Genomic DNA, 27,995 nt, shown 5'->3' with positions numbered 1-27,995 from the left:
GGAAGTAAAGCTCGGATATCTCAATCTGGCCTCCTTTTTCTGGAATGATAAACAACAAAAATGTGAGGTGAAATAACTATTACCAAAGATCATAAATAATTCATTAATCAATACTGAAAAGAGTGGTAAGGCTGAGCTTTCATTCAAAATATAAAACTCATTTGTGGTGAAGTTTCATTGCTGTTTGAAGCTAAGTCCCACACTTATAATGAATTATAGAATATTTATATTTATAATATTTATTGTTTTAACATGATAAGATTTTGCATTAAGATTAGAGGTGGTGATTGACCGGTGATTGATAAATTAATCCCCCGAATGGATCAGCTTAAGCTACCCTATAGTGAGTTGGGAGAATGAAATTCTCACCACAATTGAGTTTTATATTTTGAATGAAAGCTCAGCCTTACCACCCTTTTCAGTATTGATTAATGAATTATTTATGATCTTTGGTAATAGTTATTTTACCCCACATTTTTATAGTTCAATATTTTTAGTGAATAATTATGTAAACATACATGTGTGAACAATTATAACATTTCCCACAATGGCTAAAGTACTTTTTTTAAAATTCTTTATTGATTTTCCAAATATTAAACAGTGCAGTACACAGATTAAACATATAAGAAAATAAGAAAAGCGCATTCATCTTACATATAACCATGAACAACCATTTTATCTCACCCACCAACCCACTGATTAATCAATAAGAACACAAATACCTATAGTCTTTCAATAACTTTTCCTTATTAAAAATAATAATGTAATCCCACCCTCCCTGGATGTGAATAGGAATAAACCAAAAATTAAGAACATAAGAACATAAGCATTGCCGCTGCTGGGTCAGACCAGTGTTGCCCAGCAGTTCGCTCACGCAGCGGCCCTCTGGTCAAAGACCAGTGCCCTAACTGAGATTAGCCCTAACTGCGTGCATTCCGGTTCAGCAGGAACTTGTCTCATTTTGTCTTGAATCCCTGGAAAACAATTATAATACAGTAATAAAAGATGTCAACGGGCCCCAAACCAATTTAAATAAATTACTATGCCCCAATATATCAGCATTCATTTTGTCATACTTATAGCTGGAGCATAAATTCGCCCATCAAAAAGAAAAATTGAGGCGGTCATAATTTTTTCCAATTACGTGGTACTATTTGCATAGCTATCCCAGTCATAATTAGGAAAAGCTGACATTTTTAGCGGTCCATGGGAGGCTTAACATGCAATAATGTTCCACATATGACTACCTTATATGTCAATGGAATTGATGACTCAAGTACAGCATTAATCTGTCCCCATATTGACTTCCAAAAACTGAGTATCAATGGACAATAGAACAACAGATGATCCGGTGACAGTGCCAGCAGCTATTAGATTTAGAACAGTCTAACTTTTGTAACTTTACAGGGGTCCAAAAAGATCAATGTAACAAGAAAAACCATGTTTGCCTCATAGATGCAGATGCTGTACATCTCATCCTCAAAGTCCAATTCGCGGCCATCGAGATCCAGTTATTTTCCACTTTTTTCATTCCTTCGGAAAAATATAGAATAAAAAAAGCTGGAAAATTGCTAGACTAAAGGGCAAATTCTATAAGAAATGCCCCCAAAAGGGTCCGATATAGGCACTGTTCAGTTGCTTCAAGTAAAATTGGGTGCTGTTTAATGAATCACGCTGAGCGGCACCTATTTTGGAGGTGCCCAATAAATAGGCCAGCTGTAGGCACAACTAAAGGTAGGCGCCTATTTGATCGCCTAGGCATGCTTAAGAGCAGCGATTCTGCATCAAAGCGCCTAACACGTAGTCATGCCCACGCCCAGCGTGAATAGCACCTATTTTTTTTGAAAGCCACCTAAATTTTTAGAGGCGCCTTATTGCAGAATCGCTCTTTCTTGATAGGCGCCTAAGTTTCAATTACTGATTAAAAAGCTTAATTGAGCTTGTTGATCAATTTAGATAGGCGCCTTGCTAGTTGGGCACCTCCAAAATAGGTGCCTAATATTAGTTAAGAATTTGGGCCTAAGTGTGTGGCCTTCAATGGAGACTGCCCCAGCTTTGTTGGTTGGGCTGAGAACTTTTCAGCAGCCCCTTGTAGGTACCTATCTTTTTTTTCTAAAAGGCCTTAAATATGTATCTTTTGGACATTTCACCTGGGTGCATAAAATTGTTCCCACATCTATTTCTGTGCCTGTCAAAAAATATCGTATTTGGTAAGGATCCAAGGGACTTATCAAGAATTTTTTTTTCTGTTTGTGTCTACAAGGAAAAAAAAAGTCTCTTAAATAAGGACCTCTAAAAGCTTTAATGCAATTCCTTACTTAACACTGGCGACCAGATTTGATTTAATACAGTATGATCAAAAGTGTTGACTTAAACATTATTATATTAGCCTGTCTCCATTTCCCATTAGACAGACAGTGATGTATGCTGGTAAGAATGTCACTGCTTAGAAGCTTATTAATATTGCAAAACATTTTCTTTTTACATCAAATCAGTTTCCTCAGTGAATAAACATATATTAACATAAACAACTGCTAATGTAGTGCAAAGGTTTCATTTGTGACCTTTAACTATTTACAGTAATTTTATGCATATAGAAAAGGTGCCCAGACTTTTAATGTAACATTTCAAATCACTGAGCAAATCAGAAAAATAAATTTAATGACTGATTTTTGAATAATTTATTTTTAAGCATCTTCTTCGTCCAATCTCATTTCCTCTGCTCCTTCCCAAAATGGATTCTCACTCGCACTTTTCCCTCTCCCTTCCCAATCCTCAAACTCCTGGGTGTTATGAATGACCACTTCTTTTATAGTAGGGAACGAGAGCAGGCCTCATTTGATTTTCATGGCCAGTCAGAATTTTTCCTAAAGCAACTACCAACTAGACTGAAAAAATAGATTTGCTTCTGCTTTTTGTTATATTATCCCCAGGCTATTACTGGTATGGCAATAGACAATCACTTGCTTGGACTAAGGGAGATGGCCAAGGAAATGTGCAAGGAATTGCCCGAACTATTTGATGATGAAATGTATTTGACAAGTAATCGATTTGTCCTCTCTACCAGTCAGGTAAGTGCAACAAAAAGCTTAGGCTATGTTCAATATTTAGGATCCTTTCTGTGGTAGTGATTATCCCACTGCAAATACACCAAAGGCCATTCAGTTCCTATGGGCTTCGGTGCATTTGCAGTGGGAGAATCACTACCGTAGCTTTGCAAAAGCGACCCTTAATCTAGTATCATCACTCCAGTGGCTCCAGTATGGAAAACGAAAATGACACTTGGAATGGAATTGTGTAACATTCCTTAAAAAAAAAAATTATGATTTTTAATAGCATACAAGATACAATCAAGCCATAAGTTGGATGACATCCAAAATCAAACAAATATAGGTAAAAAACTAAACATAATTAGTATTGAACACTTCCATCCAAATCTATGGCAATAAGAAGAAAGGAAAGATTGAATTCCAACATTTGCTTTTATCTTTGAGGCAATTAAAGTTACCAATTCTTCTGAAGATTTTTCATTTTCTGAGTTCTGAAAATTGTTATTAAAAAGTTTCCAATAGCTGGGACATCCACAGCCCTTTTACTTATGGGTTTGAAATGGTCTTTAGAAGAATGTGCACCATGGGAGCTATAAGAGTCTAAGCCGTGGTTTAAATGTCAGTTTACAACTGCACCGTTCTGTCAGTCCCACTGCAGATCTCTATCACAGACGCGTGGAAAGTGTGCCAACAGAAACTATACAACCTGCTGCATGCCTGCATATATGCACCTTGCATTTTGCACAGGGAAATTAAAGCTCATGTGAAATCTGACCCAAGACACTGTGAATTAGTGTCATCATAGTAACATAGTAAATGACGGCAGATAAAAGACCTGAACGGTCCATCCAGTCTGACCATTAGTTATTCTCATTTAAAATACATGATTAAATGAACTTGTCTCTTCTTTAATATTTCTGGGCCATAGACTAAAGTCCACCTGGTTTTATCTTAGGTTCCAACTGCTGAAGTTGCCATCTAAGCTTACTCCAGCCTATCCAACCATCCCGTTGTTTGCAGGATATCTACTGTAAAGTCTAGCCAAAATCTAAATGCTTGATAAGATTATATCCAGGCACTACATGCTAAGTATGGTATTTAATATAAAATCAGCACATATTAAAACTGCCCTTAAACTACTGATAAAGCTGCAGGGCAGAAATGTAATAATTAAATATAGTGATAACATCTCTGTGGTCTTGAATTTATATACTGTAATATTATACAGTAAAAATTCTGAAAGAAACCATCAATGAGAAAAGAAGTGCTTCAGAAGGTCTCTATGGATGTAGGCTGTTAAACAGCAGATTTAGGGGGGAATTTATCAAGCAGCATTTAAGGCACCTTTGTGCATTAAGCATCTAGTTGAAAAGGTGACGGCGAAAGCTGGAGAGATGCTAGGGTGCATAGGGAGAGGTATGGCCAGTAGGAGAAAGGAAGTATTGATGCCCCTGTTTAAGACTCTGGTGAGATCTCATTTAGAATATTGTGTACAATACTGGAGGCCGCACCTTCAAAAAGATGTAAAAAGGATGGAGTCGGTCCAGTGGAAGGCTGCTAAAATGGTGCGTGGTCTTCGTCATAAGTCATATGGGGACAGACTTAAAGATCTCAATCTGTATACTTTGGAGGAAAGGCGGGAGAGAGGAGATATGATAGAGACGTTTAAATACCTACGTAATATAAATGTGCATGAGTCGAGTCTCTTTCATTTGAAAGGAAACTCTGCAATGAGAGGGCATAGGATGAAGTTAAGAGGTGATAGGCTCTGGAGTAATCTGAAGAAATACTTTTTATGGAAAGGGTGGTAGATGCGTGGAACAGTCTCCTGGAAGAGGTGGTGGAAACAGAGACTGTGTCTGAATTCAAGAGGGCCTGGGATAGGCACGTGGGATCTCTCAGAGCGATAAAGAGATAATGATTACTGTGGATGGGCAGACTAGATGGGCCATTTGGCCTTTATCTGCCATCATGTTTCTATGTCTAAGGCAGCAAAAAATGCATCTATCCCAAGCCAATTTTATAAAGAAAAGAGAGGCCAAAAATGTACCTAAATTTAAGGGGTTCACAGTTAAAATGTCCTCTGCATTTACATGTGATAGGCATGTATTAGTGCAGGTATGCAGTTATAGATTTTCCTTTTATATATATAATCACTGTGACCCTGATTCTTCAAGTGACACCTAAAACAGAGGTGCCGAGGAATTCGGGGCAAATTCTATAAGAAGTGCCCAAAAGTTAGGCGACGAAGTAGACACCGTTCAGCGCGATTCAAGTAAAATTGGGTGCTGTTTAGTGAATCACACTAAGCGACACCTATTTTGGAGGCGCCCAATAAATAGGCCACTTCTAGACATAACCAAAACTTAGGCACCCATGTGAGCGCTTAAGCACGCTTAAGAGCAGCAATTCTGTAACAAGGCACCTAACACGAAGCCATGCCCACGCCTAACATGCATAGCGCCTATTTTTTTTGAAGGCCGCCTAAATTTTTAGAGGCGCCTTGTTCCAGAATCGCTATTTAGTAATAGGCGCCTATGCTTCAATTTTGCTGATTAAAAAGCTTAATTGAGCTTGTTATTCAATTTAGATAGGTGCTGATCTAGTTGGGCACCTCCAAAATAGGTGCCTAACATTAGACGCCGGTTACAGAATTGGGGCCTCAGAGCTTAGTGCATGTCAGTCTTAAGTTAGGTCCTGTATATGGAGTTGCGCCTAGTGGCGCCTAAGCCAAACTTAGGTGCCAGTAGTCATCCTAACCTTAGGCATACCCTATTTATGCCAGGGTTTTCTTGGTCTAAATACCGGCACCTAAGTCCTATGTCCTAAACATGCCCACGATCCATCCCTAACCATGCCTAAGGTAGGCGCCTTGGTCTAGGCACCTACCTGAAAGTGATAGGTGCCTACCATCCAATTATTTTTAATGTAAGCCAGTAATTTTAATGTAAGCCAGTTATGAGGTGCTAATTGCTTGCTATCAGCACTGATTAAGCTTCTTAAATAATTAAGGGTTCCTTTTACAAAGCCACAGTAGAGATTTCTGCTGTGGGCTGCCAAGGTAAATGCTTCGATGCTCATAGAAATTATTTTCAAGTTTCAAGTTTCTTTATTTTTGATATACTGTTCATCAAGGTGAAGGAAGCCATAAAAAAAAAGAAGGACTCCTTTAAAAAATGGAAACGCACAAAAACAACCGAAGCTTGGAACAGACACAAAGATGATCAGAAGAAATGTCACAAGGCGGTGAGGGATGCCAAAAAGTACTATGAGGAGAAAATAGCGCAAAAGGCCAAAAATTTCAAGCCCTTCTTTAGATACGTAAAAGGAAAAAAAACCTGCAAAAGAGGCGGTGGGACCACTGGATGACCAGGGAAGAAAAGGGTACATCATAAGAACATAAGAACATAAGAACTGCCATCTCCGGATCAGACCCATGGTCCATCGAGTCCGGCGATCCGCACACGCGGAGGCCCAGTCAGGTATACACCTGATGTAGTTTTAGTCACCCATATCCCTCTATGCCTCTCGTAAGGAGATGTGCATCTAATTTTCCTTTGAATCCCAGCACAGTGGATTCCTTAATAACTTCCTTTGGGAGAGCATTCCAGGCGTCCACCACTCGCTGCGTAAAGCAGAACTTCCTGACATTTGTCCTGGACTTGTCCCCCCTTAGCTTCAAACCATGTCCTCTTGTCCGTGTCGCATTGGACAATGCAAATAATTTATTTTCCTGCTCTATTTTATCGATGCCTTTCAGCATTTTGAACGTCTCGATCATGTCCCCTCGCAGCCTCCTCTTCTCAAGGGAGAACAGTCCCAGTTTCTTGAGTCGTTCCTCATATTCCAAGTTCTCCATACCTCTTATTAGCTTCGTTGCTCGTCTCTGCACCCTCTCCAGCAGTTTTATATCCTTCTTTAGGTTGGTAGACCAATGTTGGACACAGTATTCCAAGTGTGGTCTGACCTTTGCTCTATAAAGCGGCATTATGACTTTCTCCGATCTACTCGTGATTCCTTTCTTTATCATGCCTAACATTCTGTTTGCTTTCTTTGCCGCTGCCGCGCATTGTGCCGATGGCTTCAGGGTCCTATCTATCAGTACACCCAGGTCCTTTTCTTGTTCGCTCTTACCCAGAGTTGCGCCTGACATTCTATACTCGTGTTCCTTATTCTTACTACCTAAATGCATTACTTTGCATTTCTCCACGTTGAACTTCATCTGCCATTGCTCTGCCCATTTCTCTAACTGATACAAGTCGCTCTGGAGTTCCTCGCTATCCTCCTGCGATCTGATTGCCCGGCATAGCTTTGTGTCGTCTGCAAACTTAATGATCTCACTGGATACTCCTTCTTCCAGGTCATTGATGTAAATATTAAATAGGATCGGCCCAAGAACCGAGCCCTGGGGCACACCACTAGTCACTTTCTCCCAGTCTGAGAACTTCCCATTTATGCCCACTCTCTGCTTTCTGTTTTCCAGCCATTTGCCTATCCACCTGTGTATATCTCCCTCTATTCCATGGCTTTGTAGTTTCCTGAGAAGTCTTTCATGTGGAACTTTGTCGAACGCCTTCTGGAAGTCCAAATATATTATGTCCACCGGCATTCCACTATCAATTTGCTTGTTCACGGTCTCAAAAAATTGAAGTAAATTCGTTAAACATGATTTCCCTTTCCTGAACCCATGTTGACTGGGTTTCATCAAGTCGTGTGTATCTAGGTGCCGGACTATGCTATCCTTGATCAGTGCTTCAACCATCTTTCCAGGGACAGACGTAAGGCTCACAGGTCTGTAGTTGCCTGGTTCCCCTCTCGATCCTTTTTTGAAAATTGGCGTGACGTTCGCTATCTTCCAGTCTTCTGGTATCTGTCCAGTTCTGATTGTCAGATTGGCAAGTTTTTGCAATAGCTCTCCGATTTCAACCTTCAATTCCTTTAAAACTCTCGGGTGAATTCCATCCGGTCCAGGGGATTTGTCACTTTTAAGTTTGTCGATCTGGTAGTATATCTGGTCCAACTCCACTTCAACTGTGGTGAGGCTGTCTTCTATTACTCCACTAAACACTTTCACTGCTTCTGGTATTTTTGCGGTATCCTCCTCCGTAAAGACGGACGCAAAGAAGGAATTTAGTTTGTCTGCAATTTGTTTATCTTCTTTGATGTACCCTTTTCTTCCCTGGTCGTCCAGGGGTCCCACTGCCTCTTTTGTGGGTTTTTTCCCTTTCACGTATCTAAAGAAGGGTTTGAAGTTTTTGGCCTTTTGCGCTATTTTTTCCTCATAGTCCTTTTTGGCATCCCTCACCGCCTTGTGACATTTCTTCTGATCATCTTTATGTTTTTTCCATGCTTCGGTTGTTTTCATGTGTTTCCATTTTTTGAAAGAGTCCTTCTTTTCTTTTATGGCTTCCCTCACCTGTCTGGTAAGCCATGCTGGTTCTCCCTTACCTTTTGTTCTCCCCTCTTTGGAGATCCTCGGAATGTGGAGATTTTGTGCTTCTGTGATAGTATTTTTCAGGAGGGACCATGCCTGGTCTACCGTTTTAAGTTTATCCACCTTTTTCTTGAGTCGTTTTTTCACCATGGCTCTCATGTGATCGTATTTGCCCTTTTTAAAATTTAAGGTTTTGGTTAAGGTTTTGGCATGTTTTCTATTCCCGATGTCAAGCTTAAAGTTGATCACATTGTGATCGCTCGTCCCCAGCGGTACCGTAACTTCTACTTCTTTTGTCGGACCCGTGAGACCATTTAGTACCAAGTCCAGGGTGGCGTTGCCTCTTGTCGGCTCTTTTACCATTTGTTCCAGGAAGCAATCCCCTAGCGCCTCCAGGAACTTGGCCTCCTTGCCGCAGTTGGAGGTTCCTAGTTTCCAGTCTATCCTCGGGAAATTGAAGTCTCCCAATATTATTACATTGCCCGTCTTGCATTCTTGTTTGATTTCCTCTATCATTTCTGAGTCAGTTTCCTCCGCCTGTCCTGGGGGACGATAGTAAAGGCCAATTTTTGTGTCTGCGCTGTTTTGGCCAAGAATCTTGATCCAGAGGGACTCTAGCTTCTCTTTCATTTCCGTCGTAGAAGACAAACAAATTGCAGACAGACTAAATTCCTTCTTTGCATCTGTCTTTACGAAGGAGGACACCGCAACAATACCAGAAGCAGTGAAAGTGTTCAAAGGAGTAATAGAGGACAGCCTCACCACAGTAGAAGTGGACTTGAACCAGATATACTACCAGATTGACAATCTTAAAAGCAACAAATCCCCTGGACCTGATGGAATTCACCCAAGAGTCTTAAAAGAAGGTTGAAATCAGAGAGCTTTTGCAAAAACTTGCCAACTGTCAATTAGAACTAGACAGATTTGCCAACCTGTCAATTAGAACTGGACAGATACCGGACGATTGGAAGATAGCGAACGTCACGCCAATTTTCAAAAAAGGATCAAGAGGAGAACCGGGCAACTACAGACCTGTGAGTCTTACGTCTGTCCCTGGAAAGATGGTTGAAGCACTGATTAAAGATAGCATAGTCCGGCACTTGAATACACACGACCTGATGAGAGCCAGTCAACATGGCTTCAGGAAAGGGAAATCATGTGTGACGAATTTACTTCAATTTTTTGAGACTGTGAACAAACAAATTGATAGGGGAGAACCGGTGGACATAATATACTTGGACTTCCAAAAAGCGTTTGACAAGTTCCACATGAAAGACTTATCAGAAAACTACAAAGCCATGGAATAGAGGGAGATATACTAAGATGGATAGGCAAATGGCTGGCGAACAGGAAGCAGAGAGTGGGCATAAATGGGAAGTTCTCAAACTGGGAGAAAGTGACTAGTGGTGTGCCCCAGGGCTTGGTACTTGGGCCCATCTTATTTAATATTTAATATTTTCATCAATGACCTAGAAGAAGGAACATCCAGTGAGATCATCAAGTTTGCAGACGACACAAAGCTATGCCGGGCAACCAGATCGCAGAAGGATAGCGAGGAACTCCAGAGTGACTTGTGTCAGTTAGAGAAATGGGCGGAGAAATGGCAGATGAAGTTTAATGTGGAAAAGTGCAAAGTAATGCATTTAGGCAGAAAGAACAAGGAACACGAGTATAGAATGTCAGGTGCAACTCTGAGTAAGAGCGAACAAGAAAAGGACCTGGGTGTACTGATAGATAGGACCCTGAAACCGTCGGCACAATGTGCGGCAGTGGCATAGAAAGCAAATAGAATGTTAGGCATGATAAAGAAAGGAATCACGAGTAAATCAGAGAAAGTTATAATGCCGCTTTATAGAGCAATGGTCAGACCACACTTGGAATGCTGTGTCCAACATTGGTCTCCCAACCTAAAGAAGGATATAAAATTGCTGGAGAGAGTGCAGAGACGATCAACAAAGCTAATAAAAGGTATGGAGTATGGAATATGAGGAACAACTTAAGATACTGGGATTGTTCTCCCTTGAGAAAAGGAGACTGCGAGGGGATATGATCGAGACTTTCAAAATACTGAAAGAAATCGACAAAATAGAGCAGGAAAAAAAATTATTTACAATGTCCAATGTGACATGGACAAGAGGACATGGACTGAAAATAAGGAGGGACAAGTCCAGGACAAATATCAGGAAGTTCTGCTTCACGCAACGAGTGGTGGACACCTGGAATGCTCTCCCAGAGGAGGTTATTGCGGAATCCACCGTTCTAGGATTTAAAAGCAAACTAGATGCACATCTCCTTACGAGAGGCATAGAGGGATATGGGTGACTAAAATTACGCCAGGTGTATACCTGGCTGGGCCTCCGCATGCAGATTGCCGAACTTGATGGACCGAAGGTCTGATCCAGAGATGGCAGTTCTTATGTTCTTATAAAGCTTACCCAAATTTGGGCACATAGAGCAGATGTTGCAAAAATTAATTAGTTAATGAGCCATTAACAATTAATGGTTTTAACTGGCATTTATTTACACTCACACAGATCTGCCTACACAATGTTCTGTAATGCTGCATGCCCAAAGTGTCTTGCACACAACCCAAAAGGGGGCACAACCATGGGAGTAGCATGAGCTAGTTAACGCATTTACACCAGGTTTCAGTAGGCATAATTTGCAATGCCCAAAGTAGGACACAGGAATTTGGCACTAAATGGTCTTTGTGGAAGATGTTAATGCAATGGTATTAACATCTTCTGCATCTTCTATAATAGGAGCTTGGCATGGAGTATCCTTTATAGAATAGGAGTTTCTTGCAGATCTTCCCAGCACCTCCACTTGGGTGCCATTAAGAGGGGACTTCATCAAAGGGCACTAACTGATTTAGCACACGCTAAACGCTAGAATGCCCATTATATTCCTATGCAGTTTATTTATTTGTTCTTGGTGGTTCACATGAGGACATACATAATAAATCAAACATAGACAAAACATAGAAACATGATGGCAGATAAAGGCCAAATGGCCCATCCAGTCTGCCCATCCACAGTAACCATTATCTCTTCCTCTCTCTAAGAGATCCCATGTACCTTTCCCAGACACATAAATATAAGCATAAGCACCCCTTGATGAATTCCCTCCTTACTAATTGTAATCTCTTTTAAATTGCAGTGCAACCAGTCCTTCGCATGTATAATTTAAATGATCACCTCTTGTATGTTTCTTTTCTTTCAGGTGCCCACCACAATGGATATGTTCTGTTGCTATGGACCTGTTGTTCCCAATGGCTACGGTGCATGCTACAACCCACAACCGCATCACATTTTATTTTGCATCTCGAGTTTCCGAGAATGCAAAGAAACCTCGTCGTCTAAGTTTGCTCGAGCACTGGAAGAAAGCCTTAATTCAATGCAGGAGCTATGCATCAAATGTAACTCCAAGGCCCAACCACCCCATGACCATACAAAAGCAGCAATGCCACAAAAAGCCTGCAAGTTCTAACTCTCTATAACTAGTATTGTCCCCTTCCAATCTATCTATCTATTGTGTGTATATGTGCATATACTGTATATAAAACCTATACAAATACTGTAGAAGATTTATGCAAAATAGAGACCTATCAACTGCCCAAAACGCACGCTCCTTTTTCCCAATTTTGTATTTTTTGCTATTCATCAGTAAGCAGCCAGCTGAGTGAGTCGGGGGGACAATATGCAAAGGTCCATTTTTCAATAGAAAGAGTCATTTCACACTGGTACATATTCCTCTTCAGAACAATTAAATATATTACAACCTAAGGCTAAAGTCTTAACCTATAAGAATTAATATCCAAATGAGTACAGCAAGAGAAAAAAACCCCATACGTAGCCTAACATTCAAAGTAAGTTGTCCATTTATTGGCTGCCAGTGGATGTATAACACGCTTATTTGTTCATTATTTTTAAGTACTAAACCAACCCCCCCCCCTTTTTGTTAAGCCACAGCAGAGGTTTCTAACGCAGCCCGGAGTGCTAAATGCTCCAACGCTGCATGGACGCTGATAGAATTCTATGAGCATCGGAGCAGCGTTGGAGCATTGAGTACCTGGGGCCGCATTAGAAACCTCTACCACAGCTTAGTAAAAGAGGGCCTAATACTGAGCCATTTGAATGACCAGCTATTGTCTGTAGAATTATGAGCTGGTTAGGGAAGGAGTGGAGGCAGTGCTACAAATTTTTTGTATTGTGGCAATATTCAGCTGTTAACTAGATATAGGGGTCCTTCAATAAGCTGCGATCAGTGGCAAAGCGAGGGTGAGAGGCACCTGGGGCAGTGGTGCCCCTCCCCTGCCCTCTGTCTTGCCCCTCCCCCACCCCCTGTTCTCTGCCTCCCCCCACCTCCACATGCTACTTCCCCGCCCCCTCCTGCTGCACATATGCCGCTTTCCTTCCCCCTTACCTCTGTAACATTTCTGGCGTGAGCAGCAACCCCCAACTTGCTGTCGCACCAGCTAATTCATGCACAAGTTAGGCATGAGGGCAGAAATTTCACATATCCCTGCCTATTCCCAATGGACTCTAGCACATCCTCACCCATATCCAATAAGATCCATTCCATCCCCAACATGAGTCAATGCTATTATTTACTTTCACCCTCTGTTTCCTCCCATCCCCAACAGCTTCCCATGGTTTTTTGGATGAATTCACTATTCAACCAATGAATGTTCCAAGCCTTGTTCTGCATTCCAGCTGTCTCCCTGTGCATTCCAAGCCTCATTCTGTAGTCACATGAAATTTTGACTACACTTCTGAAGGAATTCCACAGTAACTTCTTTCATTCCCGTGGGAATCCTGTGAAATTTTTTACTTACCTGTGGGAATCCTGCAGGTTCCGTGGGATTCCTGCAATTCCCTTTCCTGTGCAGCTCTCTATCTCTAAGTCCTTGATGGCCACTAAGCCATCAGTTTTTCAGGATCTCCACAGTGAAAAGGCATGAGATCTGTTTGCATATTATAGAGGTAGCTGACATTCTGGAAGGCCAACTGGATTGTGACCCTCAAGGACAGAGTTTGGGAATCTCTGTCCTAGAAATTATGTTGTGAAGCAACAAAAGGAAAATTATGGTTTGCTGGTTTCAACAGCACTAAGAAATAAAAAAGAGAGGTTTGGATTTAGCTCAGGCCTTTTCAGTAACAGTTCATGTCAAGGTGTATTTGAGGACATTCAAAGATCCTCAAATATAGTTCCAAAAAGCCATTATCTGGGGAGGGAGGGGCTCAGGATCTTCATAATCAGTATGCAAGAGCTATATTAGCATATGTTGAGGTAGTGCATGCAAAATGATCTCATGCATATTTACTGTGATAATCTCTAAAAGCATGGATAATCAGATTTGGAGACCCTTGACAAAATACTGTACTTTAACTAATATATATTTTGGCTCTAATGCTAATAGCTATTTTTTAAGATTAAATATCGTCTTTTGCAAGACATTGCTTAGTCATGCAGCATCACTAAGCACCATTAGGTACCCAGGTTTTAGCCGCTGGTCCAGGGAGGTGCCTAGCTGCACTTAGGTTGTTTTTTTAAAATTATTTTTTAATTGGCAAAATCAATTTCAATTTCCTTGTGCAGTAACCAGTGGGAAGTTTATTGGATTGGTTTAGCAATACATGTAGTTGTTTATACTGTAGTACATAGAGCTTATCCGGCTAACAAGTTTTAAATTTCAATGGTGTATTCAACAATCAGTATATAGTCCATGCAATAGTAGTAGTATTAATTCTTCTATTCACACTCTCAACTGTATAGAATGCTTTTAGGATCCTCGGAATTGGTGCAGTAAACTTTAATAATGATTTTATGAAGCGCTGCTAGATCATCATCAATCCTTCAGCAAATTAGCTTTTCATCTTGTTTTTTAAATTTTTTAATCATTTTGTTTAGTTAATATTCATTCTTTAAATAGAATTAACTTATATACTTATTAAATAACTCTAAGCAATCATTTAAGCTGAAACACTTAGCTTTATATGACTTCAGCTGTTGTTAACTTTGTCAGCTGGGGGTAGATGCCGACATGTTTCGCCGTACCGGCTTTTTCAAGGCAGTTCCCCTAACATACAAGTAAAAGTAGTAAAATTACTAATACATATACTGCACTTAGTTTAAGTTACAACTTACTCTTCATATTGTACTATTTAAACTGCTTACCGTATGCATCTATACCCCTAAACGTATGCTATGGTGTCATCATGTTCCATAAATTTATGGAATGAACTACAGACTTCCTACACGGTAGTACCTTAGTGCAATGCCTAAGGAAAACTAGGATACCATGAGGACTTAGAATTATTAAGGAACCGAAGATCTTTTCCCTTGATAAAAGTTTTTTTAGATAAATGGCTAGCAATCCCGAATCGCTGTAGTAGGGACCTCATGGTATTAATTGTTGAGACCATAGGTGTCGTGACGGGGGAGGCCACAGGGGCCATGGCCTTTCCAAAGATTGGTGGTCTCTTGATTGGTGCCCGCCCTCCCACCTGCTTTTTGGTGTTCTAATTTCTAAATCTTCCAGCAACTGCCGTGCAGCGTCAACGAGCAAGCCTGCTCCAGAGCACTTAATTCTACTTCCAGGGGCAGGACTGCTCGCTGACACTATGCAGCAGCTGCCTGAAGATTTAAAAGTACAATGCCGGGAGGAGGTAGGTGGGGAGTCAGGAGCTGGGGAGAGTCCGCATCATAGGATTCCATGGGGCTAGGGTGGAGCTCCTGGGCCCCCCCAAACCAAGCAGCGTTCCGCTGCCTATGGTTGAGACTACAGCTAAAGTGGCAGAAGAACTATGGGATAAGATTGCCACAATGGAGACAACAGCTAAGAATACAACAGCTAAGGAGACAACAGCTAAGAATGGGATGAGGAGGAATATAATAAAAAGGCAGATGACCTGAAAAAGATGATAGATGACTTTAAAGATTCCCTTAGACAAAATAAGATCCAAGAAGTTCCAAAGGGATTAAAGGGACTATCAACTAAACCAAGTATACTCTTGGGGAAAGAAATCAAGAAGGGTCCAGTATATATACTGCTATATATTGCTTGTTTATACTGTAGACACCCTTGATCTTATCAATATTTTCATTAGATTCCTCAATCAAGCTCATCATTTCAAAATGAATATTTTATTTATTTATTTAAAACACTTGTAGCCCGCATATCAACCATCTATGTGGATAACAACAATATATACATAATTAAAACAAAACATTGCATACATAATAAAACAGAACAAAGCAGATTATTAAAATAACAGCATACAATAACAATATACACATGTGCCTTAAAATAAAAAGCCAAGCAACTGCAAGATTACAAAGTAACCAAATTTGAAAAGGCAAGTCGAAAAAAAATAGACTTTCAAACTTTTCCAAAATGCCAAAAAGTCAGAGGTCAGATGGATAGAATAGTAAAGGTACGGCTACTTGGAACATATGTGATCGATTTGCAACTTTGCTGACAGAACAAAGAGTTGGAACGGCCAAAAAAACCCCATGAATAACAGTAATTATGTAAAAGTGTATGCAAGAGTAAATAAAATGCAACTCCTGTCTGCCTCCTCTTATAGGTATGAGGCACTCAGGAGCTGAAATAGAAAGTTTATTATTTCAGAATAATGAAATTATATACACTGGAAATGAGTACTTGTCTTCTGCAAGCAACATTAAGATTAGATCTTTAATTTTACTGTGCAAATCTTTCCAGAACCTTCTTAACTGAATTTTCCTTCCTTTGAACAGTTTATACAGCTGAAACTGAATTGCCCAGGCAAACACAAGCTGGTAAAATTTGTTCTAAGGTTGCTCCATATAAAAACTCAGAGTCTGAATATAAAACAAGTAAGCAATATCTTCTGCAGTGTATGAGAACTGAAAACTTTCGGAGGTATAAGAGACTGCACTAATCAATCCTCTACTCATTCACAGGGTGCGAGATTCTATTCACAATCAGAATTTCATCCCACATACAAAATGAAAGGATAGGAATGTGCATTCATTTGGAATAACTTTTTCCATGTCATATCATTTTGTTGGGGAATAAAAGAGAATGAATTGAAATTGCAGGATGGGTGACTTAGGGAGTACTTTTTTACAGATAGGGTGGTAAATGCATGGAATAGCCTCCTGGGGGAGGTGGTAGAGACAAAAACATAGTGACTGAATTTAAAAATGCATGGGATAAATACAAAGAGAATACTTAATGTGCCTAGAGAGCATACTCAGTAGTTGGGAAGTAAGGCCAGTGCTGGGCAGATTTCTATGGTCTGTTATGGGAAAACAAGACAGACTTCTATGACTTCTGTTCCAATAATGGAAAGACAGATCTGGATGGGTTGGAGTGAGCTTTGAGCGACCTCCAGTAATAGGGAAGAAAAGGCAGGTGCTAGTCATACTGATATGGCCTGTGACCCAAAAATAGCATGGATAAATCAAGAACGAGTATGCATATCTATATAATAAAACCGTAGGCGGCGCATGCGCAGTCTTATCAGCGTGCTTCCATGATCCGTATGTCCGTGGCCGCCAAGACTGCAGCATGCCCCGCGCTTACTACGGCCCCACCGCAGCTCAGTTCGGCACGGCGGTTTCCCCAGATAGGGGAAGCCGAAAAACTCAATCCCGCCTCATGGTCCTGCCGCCGCTCAAGAATTCCCCCCCCCCAAATCCTCCTGCAACAGCCGCTACCGCTCTTGTTCAAAGCGGCCTGCTGAGGTTCGCGGCCGCTGTAACGAACCTCGCAGGCCGCTCTCCACATGGTAGCACGTTCCCTCTGACACAATCGCGTCAGAGGGAACATGCTACCAAGTTGGAGAGCGGCCTGCGAGGTTCGTTACAGCGGCCGCGAACCTCAGCAGGCCGCTTTGAACAGGAGCGGTTACGGGAGGGGGGGGAGTTTTAACAGGAGGAGTCGCCGAAAAAAACCTTCAGCCGCAGCAGGCCAGCACACGGGAAGGGAAGGGGGAGGGGACGAACGGAGCAGGGCAGCTCAAGGTAAGAAGGGAATGGGGGGTGGGGGAAAATGTTTCTACTACTCAGCAGGGACCTGGAGGGGAAGGGAAAACCGCTGCTGCTTCTGCAAAGGAAAGTGGTGGTAGGGGAGAGAAGGGAATGGGGGGTGGGTGGGGGAAAATGCTGCTACTACTTCTCAGAGATCTGGAGGGGAAGGGAAATATCACAGCTGCTTCTGCAAAATAAAGTGGGGGGGAGAGAAGGGAATGGGGGGTGGGGGAAAATGCTGCTACTGCTTCAGCAAGGACCTGGAGGGAAAGAGAAATACCGCTGCTGCTTCTGCAAAGGAAAGTGAGGGGGGGAGAGAAGGGAATGGGGGGGTGGGTGGGGGGAAATGCTGCTACTACTTCACAGGGATCTGGAGGGGAAGGGAAATAGCACTGCTGCTTCTGCAAAGGAAAGTGGGGGGGGGAGAGAAGGGAATGGGGGGTGGGTGGGGGGAAATGCTGCTACTACTTCTCAGAGATCTGGAGGGGAAGGGAAATATCACAGCTGCTTCTGCAAAATAAAGTGGGGGGGAGAGAAGGGAATGGGGGGTGGGGGAAAATGCTGCTACTGCTTCAGCAAGGACCTGGAGGGAAAGAGAAATACCGCTGCTGCTTCTGCAAAGGAAAGGGGGGGGGGAGAGAAGGGAATGGGGGGTGGGTGGGGGGAAATGCTGCTACTACTTCACAGGGATCTGGAGGGGAAGGGAAATAGCACTGCTGCTTCTGCAAAGGAAAGTGGGGGGGGGAGACACAGAAAGAAATACAGACAGACAAAGGAGGCTAGGGAGAGAGACAGACAGAAATAAAGACAGACAGGGGACCAGAGAGACACAGAAATAAAGACAGACAGGCAAAGGGTGCCAGGGAGAGAGAGAAAAAAATTGCAGGAGGGAGAAAGACAGAAAGAAAGGAAGAAAGAAACAGGAGCAGGGAGAGAGACATAAAGAAAGAAAGACAGACAGCCATATATTCTAGCACCCGTTAATGTAACGGGCTTAAACACTAGTTATATATAATATTCATGTCATATACTAGAAGTATAACTCAGAGGGGAAGGGGAAGTGAGTAAGGTTGATAGTGAGTAAAATGCTAGTTTGCAATATTATTGTTTATCCCTGGCCACCTTGTTGGGCAGACTGGATGGACAAAGCGATGGGATCGAATGGTGTACATCCAAGGGTGCTGAAGGAACTTGGGAAAGTTCTGGTGGCTCCATGGCTGACCTTTTCTATGCTTCTCTAGAGTCAAGAGTTTGTACCAGAGGACTGGAGAAGGGCAGATATGATCCCTCCATAAAAGCAACAGGAAGAGGTAGGGAACTACAGTCAGCAAGTCTGACTTCTATGGTAAGTATATTAATGGAAATGCTTTTAAACAGAGAATAGTGACGTTTCTGAAATCCAATGGATTACAGGACCCAAGGCAACATGGTTTCAGTGGAGGCAGGTCTTGTCATATAAGCCTGATCAATTTCTTTGACTGGGTGACCAGAAAGTTGGATAGATAGAGAGCGCTAGATGTGATGTATTTAGATATTAGCAAAGGCTTTGACACAGTTCTACATAGGCATCTAAAAAATAAACTTAATGCCCTTAGTATGGGCCCCAAAGTATCGGACTGGGTTAGGAACTGGTTGATTGAAAGGCAACAGATGGGGCTCACTCTGAGGAAAAGGATGTTACCAGTGATGTGCTGCAAAGTTCGGTTCTTCTTCCTGTTCTTTTTAACATTTCTGTAAGTGATATTGCCAAAGGGCTGTCTGGTAAGTTTGCCTCTTTGAGGATGATACCAAAATCAGCAATGGTAAGACACTCCTAATGGTGTGCATAAAATGAGGAAGAACCTAGTGAAGTTTGAGAATGATCCAAAATTTGGCGGCTAAGATTTAATGCTAAGAAATACATGGTCATGCATTTGCACTGCAAAAACCTGAGGGAACGGTTTAGGGAGTGAAGAACTTTTGTGCATGAATGAAGAGCGGGAATAGTATGTGATGATCCTAAGGTGGCAATCAGGTTGAAAAGGTGAAGGCAAAAACTAGAAGGATGCTTGGGTGCATAGGGAAAGGAATGGTCAGTAGGAAAAAGGAAGTTTTGATGCCCCTGTATAAGACTCTGGTGAGACCTCATATAGAATATTGTGTACAATTCTGGAGACAGCACATTTATAAAAATAAAACAGGATGGAGTCAGTCCAGAGGCCTTCAACATAAGGTGTACAGGGATAGACTGAAAGATCTCAATATGTATACTTTGGAGAAAAGACAAGAGAGGGAAGTTATGACAGAGATGTTTAAATACCTACTTGGCCTAAATGTACATGAGATGAGTCTTTCAATTGAAAGGAAACTCTGGAATGAAGGGGCATAGGATGAAGGTGAACCTCAGAACAGATAGACAAGGGTGATCCCATCGATATTGTATATCTGGATTTTCAGAAGGCATTCAACAAGCTTCCGCATGAACGACTACTTCAGAAAATTGCAAGCCATGGAATCAAGGGTGAAATACTCACGTGGATTAAAAACTGGCTGGAGCACAGGAAACAGAGAGTGGGGGTAAATGGACAATACTCGGACTGGAAGAGCGTCACCAGTGGGGTGCAGCAGGGCTCAGTACTTGGACCCATGCTCTTTAACATCTTTATAAACGATCTGGACATAGGTACAACGAGCGAGGTGATTAAATTTGCGGACGATATGAAGTTATTCAGAGTAGTGAAGACGCAGGGGGATTGCGAAGATCTGCAACGTGACATAATCAGGCTCAAGGAATGGGCATCGACATGGCAGATGAGGTTCAACGTGGATAAGTGTAAAGTGATGCATGTTGGTAACAAAAATCTCATGCACGAATACAGGATGTCCGTGGCGGTACTTAGAGAGACCTCCCAGGTAAGGGACTTGGGAGTTCTGATTGACAAGTCGATGAAGCCATCCACACAATGTGCGGTGGCAGCAAAAAGGGCAAACAGAATGCTAGGAATGATAAAGAAGGGATCACAAATAGATCAGAGAAGGTTATCATGCCGCTGTACCGGGACATGGTGCATCCTCACCTGGAGTACTGCGTCCATCACTGGTCGCTGTACATGAAGAAGGACACGGTACTACTCGAAAGGGTCCAAAGAAGAGTGACTAAGATGGTTAAGGAGTTGGAAGAGCAGCCGTACAGCGAAAGATTAGAGAAACTGGGTCTCTTCTCCCTCGAACAGAGGAGATTGAGAAGGGACATGATCGAAACATTCAAGGTACTGAAGGGGATAGACTTATTAGATAAGGACAAGTTGTTCACCTTCTCCAAGGTAGAGAGAATGAGAGGGCACTCTCTAAAGTTGAAAGGGGATAGATTCCATACAAACGTAAGGAAATTCTTCACCCAGAGAGTGGTAGAAAGCTGGAACGCTCTTCCGGAGGCTGTTATAGGGAAAAACACCTTCCAGGGATTCAAGACAAGTTCCTGCTGAACAAGAATGTATGCTGGTAGGGCTAGTCTCGTTTAGGGTGCTGGTCTTTGACCAGAGGGCCACCACGTGAGCGGACAGCTGGGCATGATGAACCACTGGTCTGACCCAGCAGCGGCAATTCTTATGTTCTTATGGAAAGGGCGGTGAATGCTTGGAAAAGCCTTCCAGTAAAGGTTGTAAAAACAAAGGGACTGATTCTATAAATGGTGTCTGATACAGCAAGTGCCTAGAGAAATGGCATTTGCCACATGTCAATCATGTCCAGGTACCACTTAGAGAATCGCAGCTACTGGCACCTAATGATGAACTTAGGCTCTGGTAATGTAGACCAGGATTTTAAAGGACTACGTTTCTGGTGCCTAGGTTCATCATAGAATTATGCCTAGAAGCGCTTAGTGACAACTAAGGTCAACTCCACCCCTAAACATGCCTACTTAGTCATGCAGCATCACTAAGCACCATTAGGTACCCAGGTTTTAGCCGCTGGTCCAGGGAGGTGCCTAGCTGCACTTAGGTTGTTTTTTTTTAATTATTTTTTAATTGGCAAAATCAATTATCACACCACTTAAAGCTGATTAAAACAATTAAGTTAGGCACCAGCAAGCATGATCTAGGCACTTACTGGCGCCTAACTTTAGGCCCTTACAGAATTTCCCTGAAAGTGAATCTAAAATTAAGAAAGTTTGGAATAAGTACATTGGATCTTTAAGGGAAAGAAAGGGATAGTAGATGGCATGGATAGGCAGGCTAGATAGGCCCATAGGTCTTCATCTGCTTTCATTTTTCTCTGTTTCTATTTTTCAGTGAGTTGAGAATAGGAGATAATGATGATCAACAAGATCTAATGCCGAGATCAAGAGAGACTACCATGACATCTTTACCTTGGTCAAATGCAGTATGTACCGTATTTTTCGCTCCATAAGACGCACCTGACCATAAGATGCACCCTAGATTTACAGGAGGAAAACAAGAAAAAAACATACTGAACCAAGTTCTCCCTGCCAGGCTCTGCCAATGGCTGACTCGGACCTTCTCGCCGACTTCAGAATTGACGTCGGGGGTAAGGCTTCTGGGCCGGCGGCGTGCAATCGCTGCACCTGCCTGGCCTTTCCCTTCTTCTAATTTCGGCAGTGAGCAACCAGCAGCGGCGGTGGGTGAGGAGAGGGTGGCGGTCCTGGAAGGTAAGGGGGGTGGATTTGGGTATTCGATCCATAGGATGCACCCTTTTTTCCACCCACTTTTTTGGGTGGAAAAAGTGCTTCTTATGGAGCGAAAAATACGGTATGTCATTTGGCAGAGCAGTAACCATAATTTCCGTACTAAAGCCAGTTTGAAACCCTGACTGGGTAGAACCAGGGTGTCTTTGACAAATTAGTTATGTTGACGAAAAACCTTCTCCAGTATTTTGAAAGAGAAGTCAAATTTGAGACTGGATGGTATGTATATAGGAAAATAGGTTAAGTTGGTGAAGATTCAACCAGCTAGAAAGGAAAGTTTCAGGAATGCAGAAGGTGGTTTTTAGAGATGAAAGAAGCTTACTGATGATATGCTTAGTGACTAGGTTGAAGGAAGTCCATTGTCAACCTAGAGAAACTGATGAGGTAACGGTGGATATAGAAACAGGAGAGTGGAAATAACTAGGGGAAGACTGGATCGGTATAGACAAAGTGGTAAGGGAGGGAGCTGTGGAATTAAGCATAGGCTTAGATAATGAAAGGGTCGACAGAAAAGAGAATCTTAAAACTGTAATCTTATCTGAGAAAGAACATGGTAATGTGTCTGTGGATAATGAAGTCGACCTGGTATTAGAGAAATGAAGAGACTGTATTTGAGAATATAGCAAAAAGCTGTTGGAGTCAGTTTGCTGCAGATTGAATCCTAAATTTAAAAACATCTTTTTGCTGCAAAAACTGTGGATTGGAATGTACGATAACAAGTATGACGTGAGAAAAGAGTTATGTGTATGGGTTTTCCACATGGCTCTCTCAGTCTTTCTAGCCCATTACTTAAGTAGATGAAGACTAGGATGAAACCAAGGAATACACTTCCGGAAAAAGGGTTTACGCTCAATGAATGGGGCAATAGAACCCAATGTAGAGATTAAGGAAGAGTTCCAGGCAGACAGCATGTTTGCAAAAGATAGGAAGTCAAAGTTAGTTGGGAAATGTGAAACTTTACCATGTATGAAGCAGATGAACTTTAAAAACATGGATCAATGTGCTAAAACAGAGGGCATGTGTTTCAAATTTACCCCCCACCCCACCCCCTCCTTTTATAAGACTGCAAAAGATGTTTTTAGTGCAGGCCGGCGTGCTGAATGCTTTGCGCTGCAGGCCGGCGTGCTGAATGCTTTGCGCTGCTCCCAACACTCATTCTATCTGCACAATTGCAGGCCTTTTCACTTAAAGCAGGGGTGTCCAATGTCGGTCCTCGAGGGCCGCAATCCAGTCGGGTTTTCAGGATTTCCCCAATGAATATGCATGAGATCTATGTGCATGCACTGCTTTCAATGCATATTCATTGGGGAAATCCTGAAAACCCGACTGGATTGTGGCCCTCGAGGACCGACATTGGACACCCCTGACTTAAAGCATGGTATGAGTAAATGGGAATGATGAGTTATCTTTCCCAGAGACATGGCCACCCTACTGATAGTGTGGCTGCACTAAGGGGGGAATTCATCATAGGGCGCTAACAAGGAAATTCTATAAAGGGTGCCTAACTTAATTGGCAAAATACTCAAAGGGCTAGATTCACTAAGCAAACCGATCGTGTACCGATCGATTTGCGACCCCTTTGCGACTCGATTTCTCTCCGACCCGATTCACTAACCTCTGTGCCAATCCGATTCCAATCCGTGCATGCAAATGATGGGAAACGGCATGCAAAGTAGGCAGGGATGTGATTCACTAAACAGAAGAAGAAAGACCGATTGGGCTTGTCGATCCGAAGTGAAGCGACTGCTGAGGACCAGTCACTTCACTTCTTACCAACTCTCCTGCCCTTAAAACTATGGGCTGGCAATGCGCTTTTGCAGAATACATAAAAAAGGAATTCTTCCTTTTTTATATAATCTGTAAAATACATTGCCAGCTCGTGGTTTTAACCCACCTTCCACCCCCCGTGTTGATGCCCCCATACTGATGCCCGCCTCCCCGCACTGATGCCCCCTGTACCAATGCCCCCACGCACTGATGCCCCCCTGATGACCTGGGGACGGAGAGGATCCTGATGGGGATGGGTGGGGACGGAGAGGATCCTGACGGGGACGGGTGGGGATGGAGAGGATCCTGACGGGGACGGGTGGGGACGGAGAGGATCCTGACGGGGACGGGTGGGGACAGAGAGGATCCTGGCAGGGACAGGCGGGGATGGGTGGGATTTCTGTCCCCGTGCAACTCTCTAATGTGTGGGTTTGTGAGTTCAAAGTATTTATGTTTTTGTTTGTATTAGGATTTTATTTTTCATGGTGACTGTAACCAACTCAGATGTGGCAATGGGCAGTTTATAAATTCTTTTAATTAATTAACCCCCCTCCTTTACAAAGCCGCGCTAGCGTTTTTAGCAAAGGTAGCGACGGTAACAGCTCAGATGCTCATAGGAATTCTATGCGCATCGGAGCTGTTACCACGGCGGCCGGCACTAAAAATGCAGTTTGTAAAAGAGGGGGGTAAATAAAATAAGTATATCTTGTGCTCAAAATACAAAATACATTTTGATTGACTAATATTAACTTTCCTATAATTACTTTTCAGTTGAAATATATTAATTGAAACATGAACTGATTATATTTTTTTTAAAACACTATAGCCTGAGCCAAATATGAAAAGTTTTGATCTATTTATCTCTATAGGAAAAGCTGTTTTATAAAGCAGTCCTCTTCCGAAACATTGAAGAGAAATACTTCAACTTTGGGATGTGTAGAAGCGCAACTTGACAAGGAGCATGCAATAATCCCCCATAATAATGGTTCATACTGTGAAGAAATTAATTCTATCATATTTTAAAAATGTATTTTATTCATTTCTAATCTAAAAGTTATAAAATAGATATTATTGTGAAAATTTTATTTTTATATAAAATAGCGCATATTTCTTGCAAATGTAATTATGCATAGCATTTTAAGTTTGGTGTAAAATTGTAAGCGCTAAAGACACACAAATATATGATAATGAAAAAAATTATTGTGTATTTGTATTATAAATGGTGAAAGTGTTGTGTAGCTGAATAACACTCTAGAACATATTTGAAATAAAAATAAAAGACTAATTTGGTTTTGATCTAAAACATTACTATCGCGTCTATGAGTTCAAAATGCAGCAGTAAGCCTCATAAGGTGTTTGTGGACAGACTAGCCTCCTCTTCTATGAAACCGCGCTAACAGTTTCTAGCGCAGGGAGTCACACTGAATGGCCCACGCTGCTCCCGACGCTCATAGGAACTCAATAAGCGTCGGGAGCAGCGCGGCTCTCTGCGCTAAAAAATGCTCATGCGGTTTCATAGAAGAGGGGGTTAAAGATCTCAATATGTATACTTTAGAGGAAAAGTGGGAGAGGGGAGATATGATAAAGACATTTAAATTACATATAACAATACTTATTGCTAGCCAGCGGTGGGGTTACCCGCAAGAAACCAGCATTTGTTAGAAACGTGGAGAAAAACCCTCTAGCTGTATTATAGAGACAGCATGCAACTTAGATTTTTAGCTGCTCAGCTCTTATCAATAGTAGGTAAGAGACTGACTATATTGGTACTATATACCAGTGGGGAGAGAGCAAATGACTCCTAAAAACGCTCAGAAAAGTGAAACTCTGAAGGGGAGGTGGATACCTTCCCTTGGGACAAGAGTTTACCGTCCAGTCATTGCATTTACTTTGTAGAACTTCACTTTCTGACCACTGGTAAAACTGTAATCTGTTTAAATGATTCGTTAAATCGACAAAAATTGTTCAAAGATGTTATGCACAAAAAGACTCTTGCTCATTGGAAAAGTGATACCATACACTTATCTGTGCAAGCTTTTTTAAGGTTTACAACCACAAACCTTAAAAAAGCTTGCACAGATAAGTGTATGGTATCACTTTTCCAATGAGCAAGAGTCTTTTTGTGCATAACATCTTTGAACAATTTTTGTCGATTTAACGAATCATTTAAACAGATTACAGTTTTACCAGTGGTCAGAAAGTGAAGTTCTACAAAGTAAATGCAATGACTGGACGGTAAACTCTTGTCCCAAGGGAAGGTATCCACCTCCCCTTCAGAGTTTCACTTTTCTGAGCATTTTTAGGAGTCATTTGCTCTCTCCCCACTGGTATATAGTACCAATATAGTCAGTCTCTTACCTACTATTACATTCATTTTACTGACTAGTATTTACATATGAGTCCCTGTATGTTTTTCTAACGCAGCTCTTATCAATGGCAAAGAAAACTCCACTAATATAATGCAACTTTCTAATAGGGATTAAACCCACCACTGTGCACAGTTTTTTACTTAGCTCATGAGCAGCAGCTTTAATTGAATCACAACACTTGTTCAAAACCTATTTCTACTACCCAATAGTAAATGATATTCCAAAACTTGCACAATTTGATGGAGCTGCTCCACTTGCTGAAAATTTCAAACTTCCATCTTCAATCCTTCGACAAGGGCCTTGTTTCACCCAATCTGGGCTGCATCAGTTACAGTGGCAATTTGGATAATGAAATCAATATATTCAGCTCACAAAAAAATAATCTTTGTATACCATATGAAGTTTGCGGGATCATCAGATATAAACATGCAGACTAAAGCTAAACCAAAGCTGTGAGTAGAAACAGAAACATGATGGCAGATAAAGGCCAAATGGCCCATCTAGTCTGTCCATCTGCAGTAATCATTATCTCTTTCTCTCTCCGAGAGATCCCACGTGCCTATCCCAGGCCCCTTTGAATTCAGACACAGTCTCTGTCTCCACCACCTCTTCTGGGAGACAGAACATACTAATGCTTACATGTGATCTGCTGATATTCACCAAGAGATAATTAGTTATCTCCGGCTGAATATTTGCGCTTAGTAGCTAGCCACTAACTGGTTATATCATGCAACAGAGATGGTTAGGCATGGATATTCAACGCCAAACTGGCTATATTTAGCAGTTAAAATAGAGCACATAAATAGCAGGCCTCTCTATGACCACTAAAAAGTTAACCATTTAGTGTAAAATAAAGTCATAACCGATTAACATTTTAGCAGAAACAGCCCAGTGTTGAATATCGAGATTCAACATCGGTGGTGGACAGCAAAAACACTGCCAGCCACAGGCTGAATATCGGGTCCTATGTTCTTAAAAGTTCTGCTCTTAAGACTGCCTAGAAAAACAGCTGATGGTCTCTACTTCTTCTGCTGCTTCTACTGACATCCCTCTTCCCCTACTGAGTATATTGCATTCTTTCCCTGTATATCCAACTCCAAATTTATCTCTCTTAGAAAAATATCATACTTAAAGGGCAGGTCCCAGAATACACAGGATGGAGAAAAATACTGAACACCATGGTTGGGGGGGGGGGCGGGGGAAATACTGAAGAAGAGATGCTGGACATCCAGAGGAAAAAGGAAGGAAGGAGATGTTGGACATCAGGGTGCAAGAAAGAGAATAAGGAAGGAGAGAGGTGCTGGGCTAAAAGAGCAATAGGGAAACAGATATGCTAGACTTTAAGAGGGTTAAGGAAGAAGCTGGACATGAAAGGGATAGAGGGAAAGCCTTAAGCCATCTCAGATTTATACAGGAGCTGTGAACCCAAAGTACACACCAGCATCACAACACTGACGACAATGATACAATTATTCACGGGCAGTGCTCTTTCTCTGAATATTTTAAACTTTTTTTTGACTGCCTCCAAACTCTGAGAACCATGAAATGTCAGACATTGTGTCGACTCCGTCTAAAGATTTCATACAAGTCACTGCAAAATGGTGATGTCTGCTACAACTCATGTTTGTCTATCAGTCTGAGGCAAGCTGAGATCTGCCGGTTGGAAGCCTGCT

General features: G+C 41.8%; 1 protein-coding gene across 1 annotated transcript in view; it reads left to right on the top strand.

The window, feature by feature from the left end:
- Positions 1 to 25,210, top strand: part of CHAT (choline O-acetyltransferase) — a 153,542-nt gene extending 128,332 nt beyond the window's left edge. Inside the window, exons 14-16 of the mRNA XM_033943571.1 lie at positions 2,934 to 3,071; positions 11,707 to 11,962; positions 24,823 to 25,210. Coding sequence (XP_033799462.1) covers positions 2,934 to 3,071; positions 11,707 to 11,962; positions 24,823 to 24,824 — 396 coding nt within the window. The 3' untranslated portion in view covers positions 24,825 to 25,210. The remainder of the gene's footprint in view (positions 1 to 2,933; positions 3,072 to 11,706; positions 11,963 to 24,822) is intronic.
- Positions 25,211 to 27,995: the final 2,785 nt, after the last annotated feature.

Source organism: Geotrypetes seraphini, chromosome 4 (assembly GCF_902459505.1).
Source record: "Geotrypetes seraphini chromosome 4, aGeoSer1.1, whole genome shotgun sequence".
In the NCBI taxonomy this organism is placed as follows: Eukaryota; Metazoa; Chordata; class Amphibia; order Gymnophiona; family Dermophiidae; genus Geotrypetes; species Geotrypetes seraphini.
The sequence above is the reverse complement of the archived record's forward strand: the minus strand, read 5'-3'. Positions and strand labels throughout refer to the sequence as shown.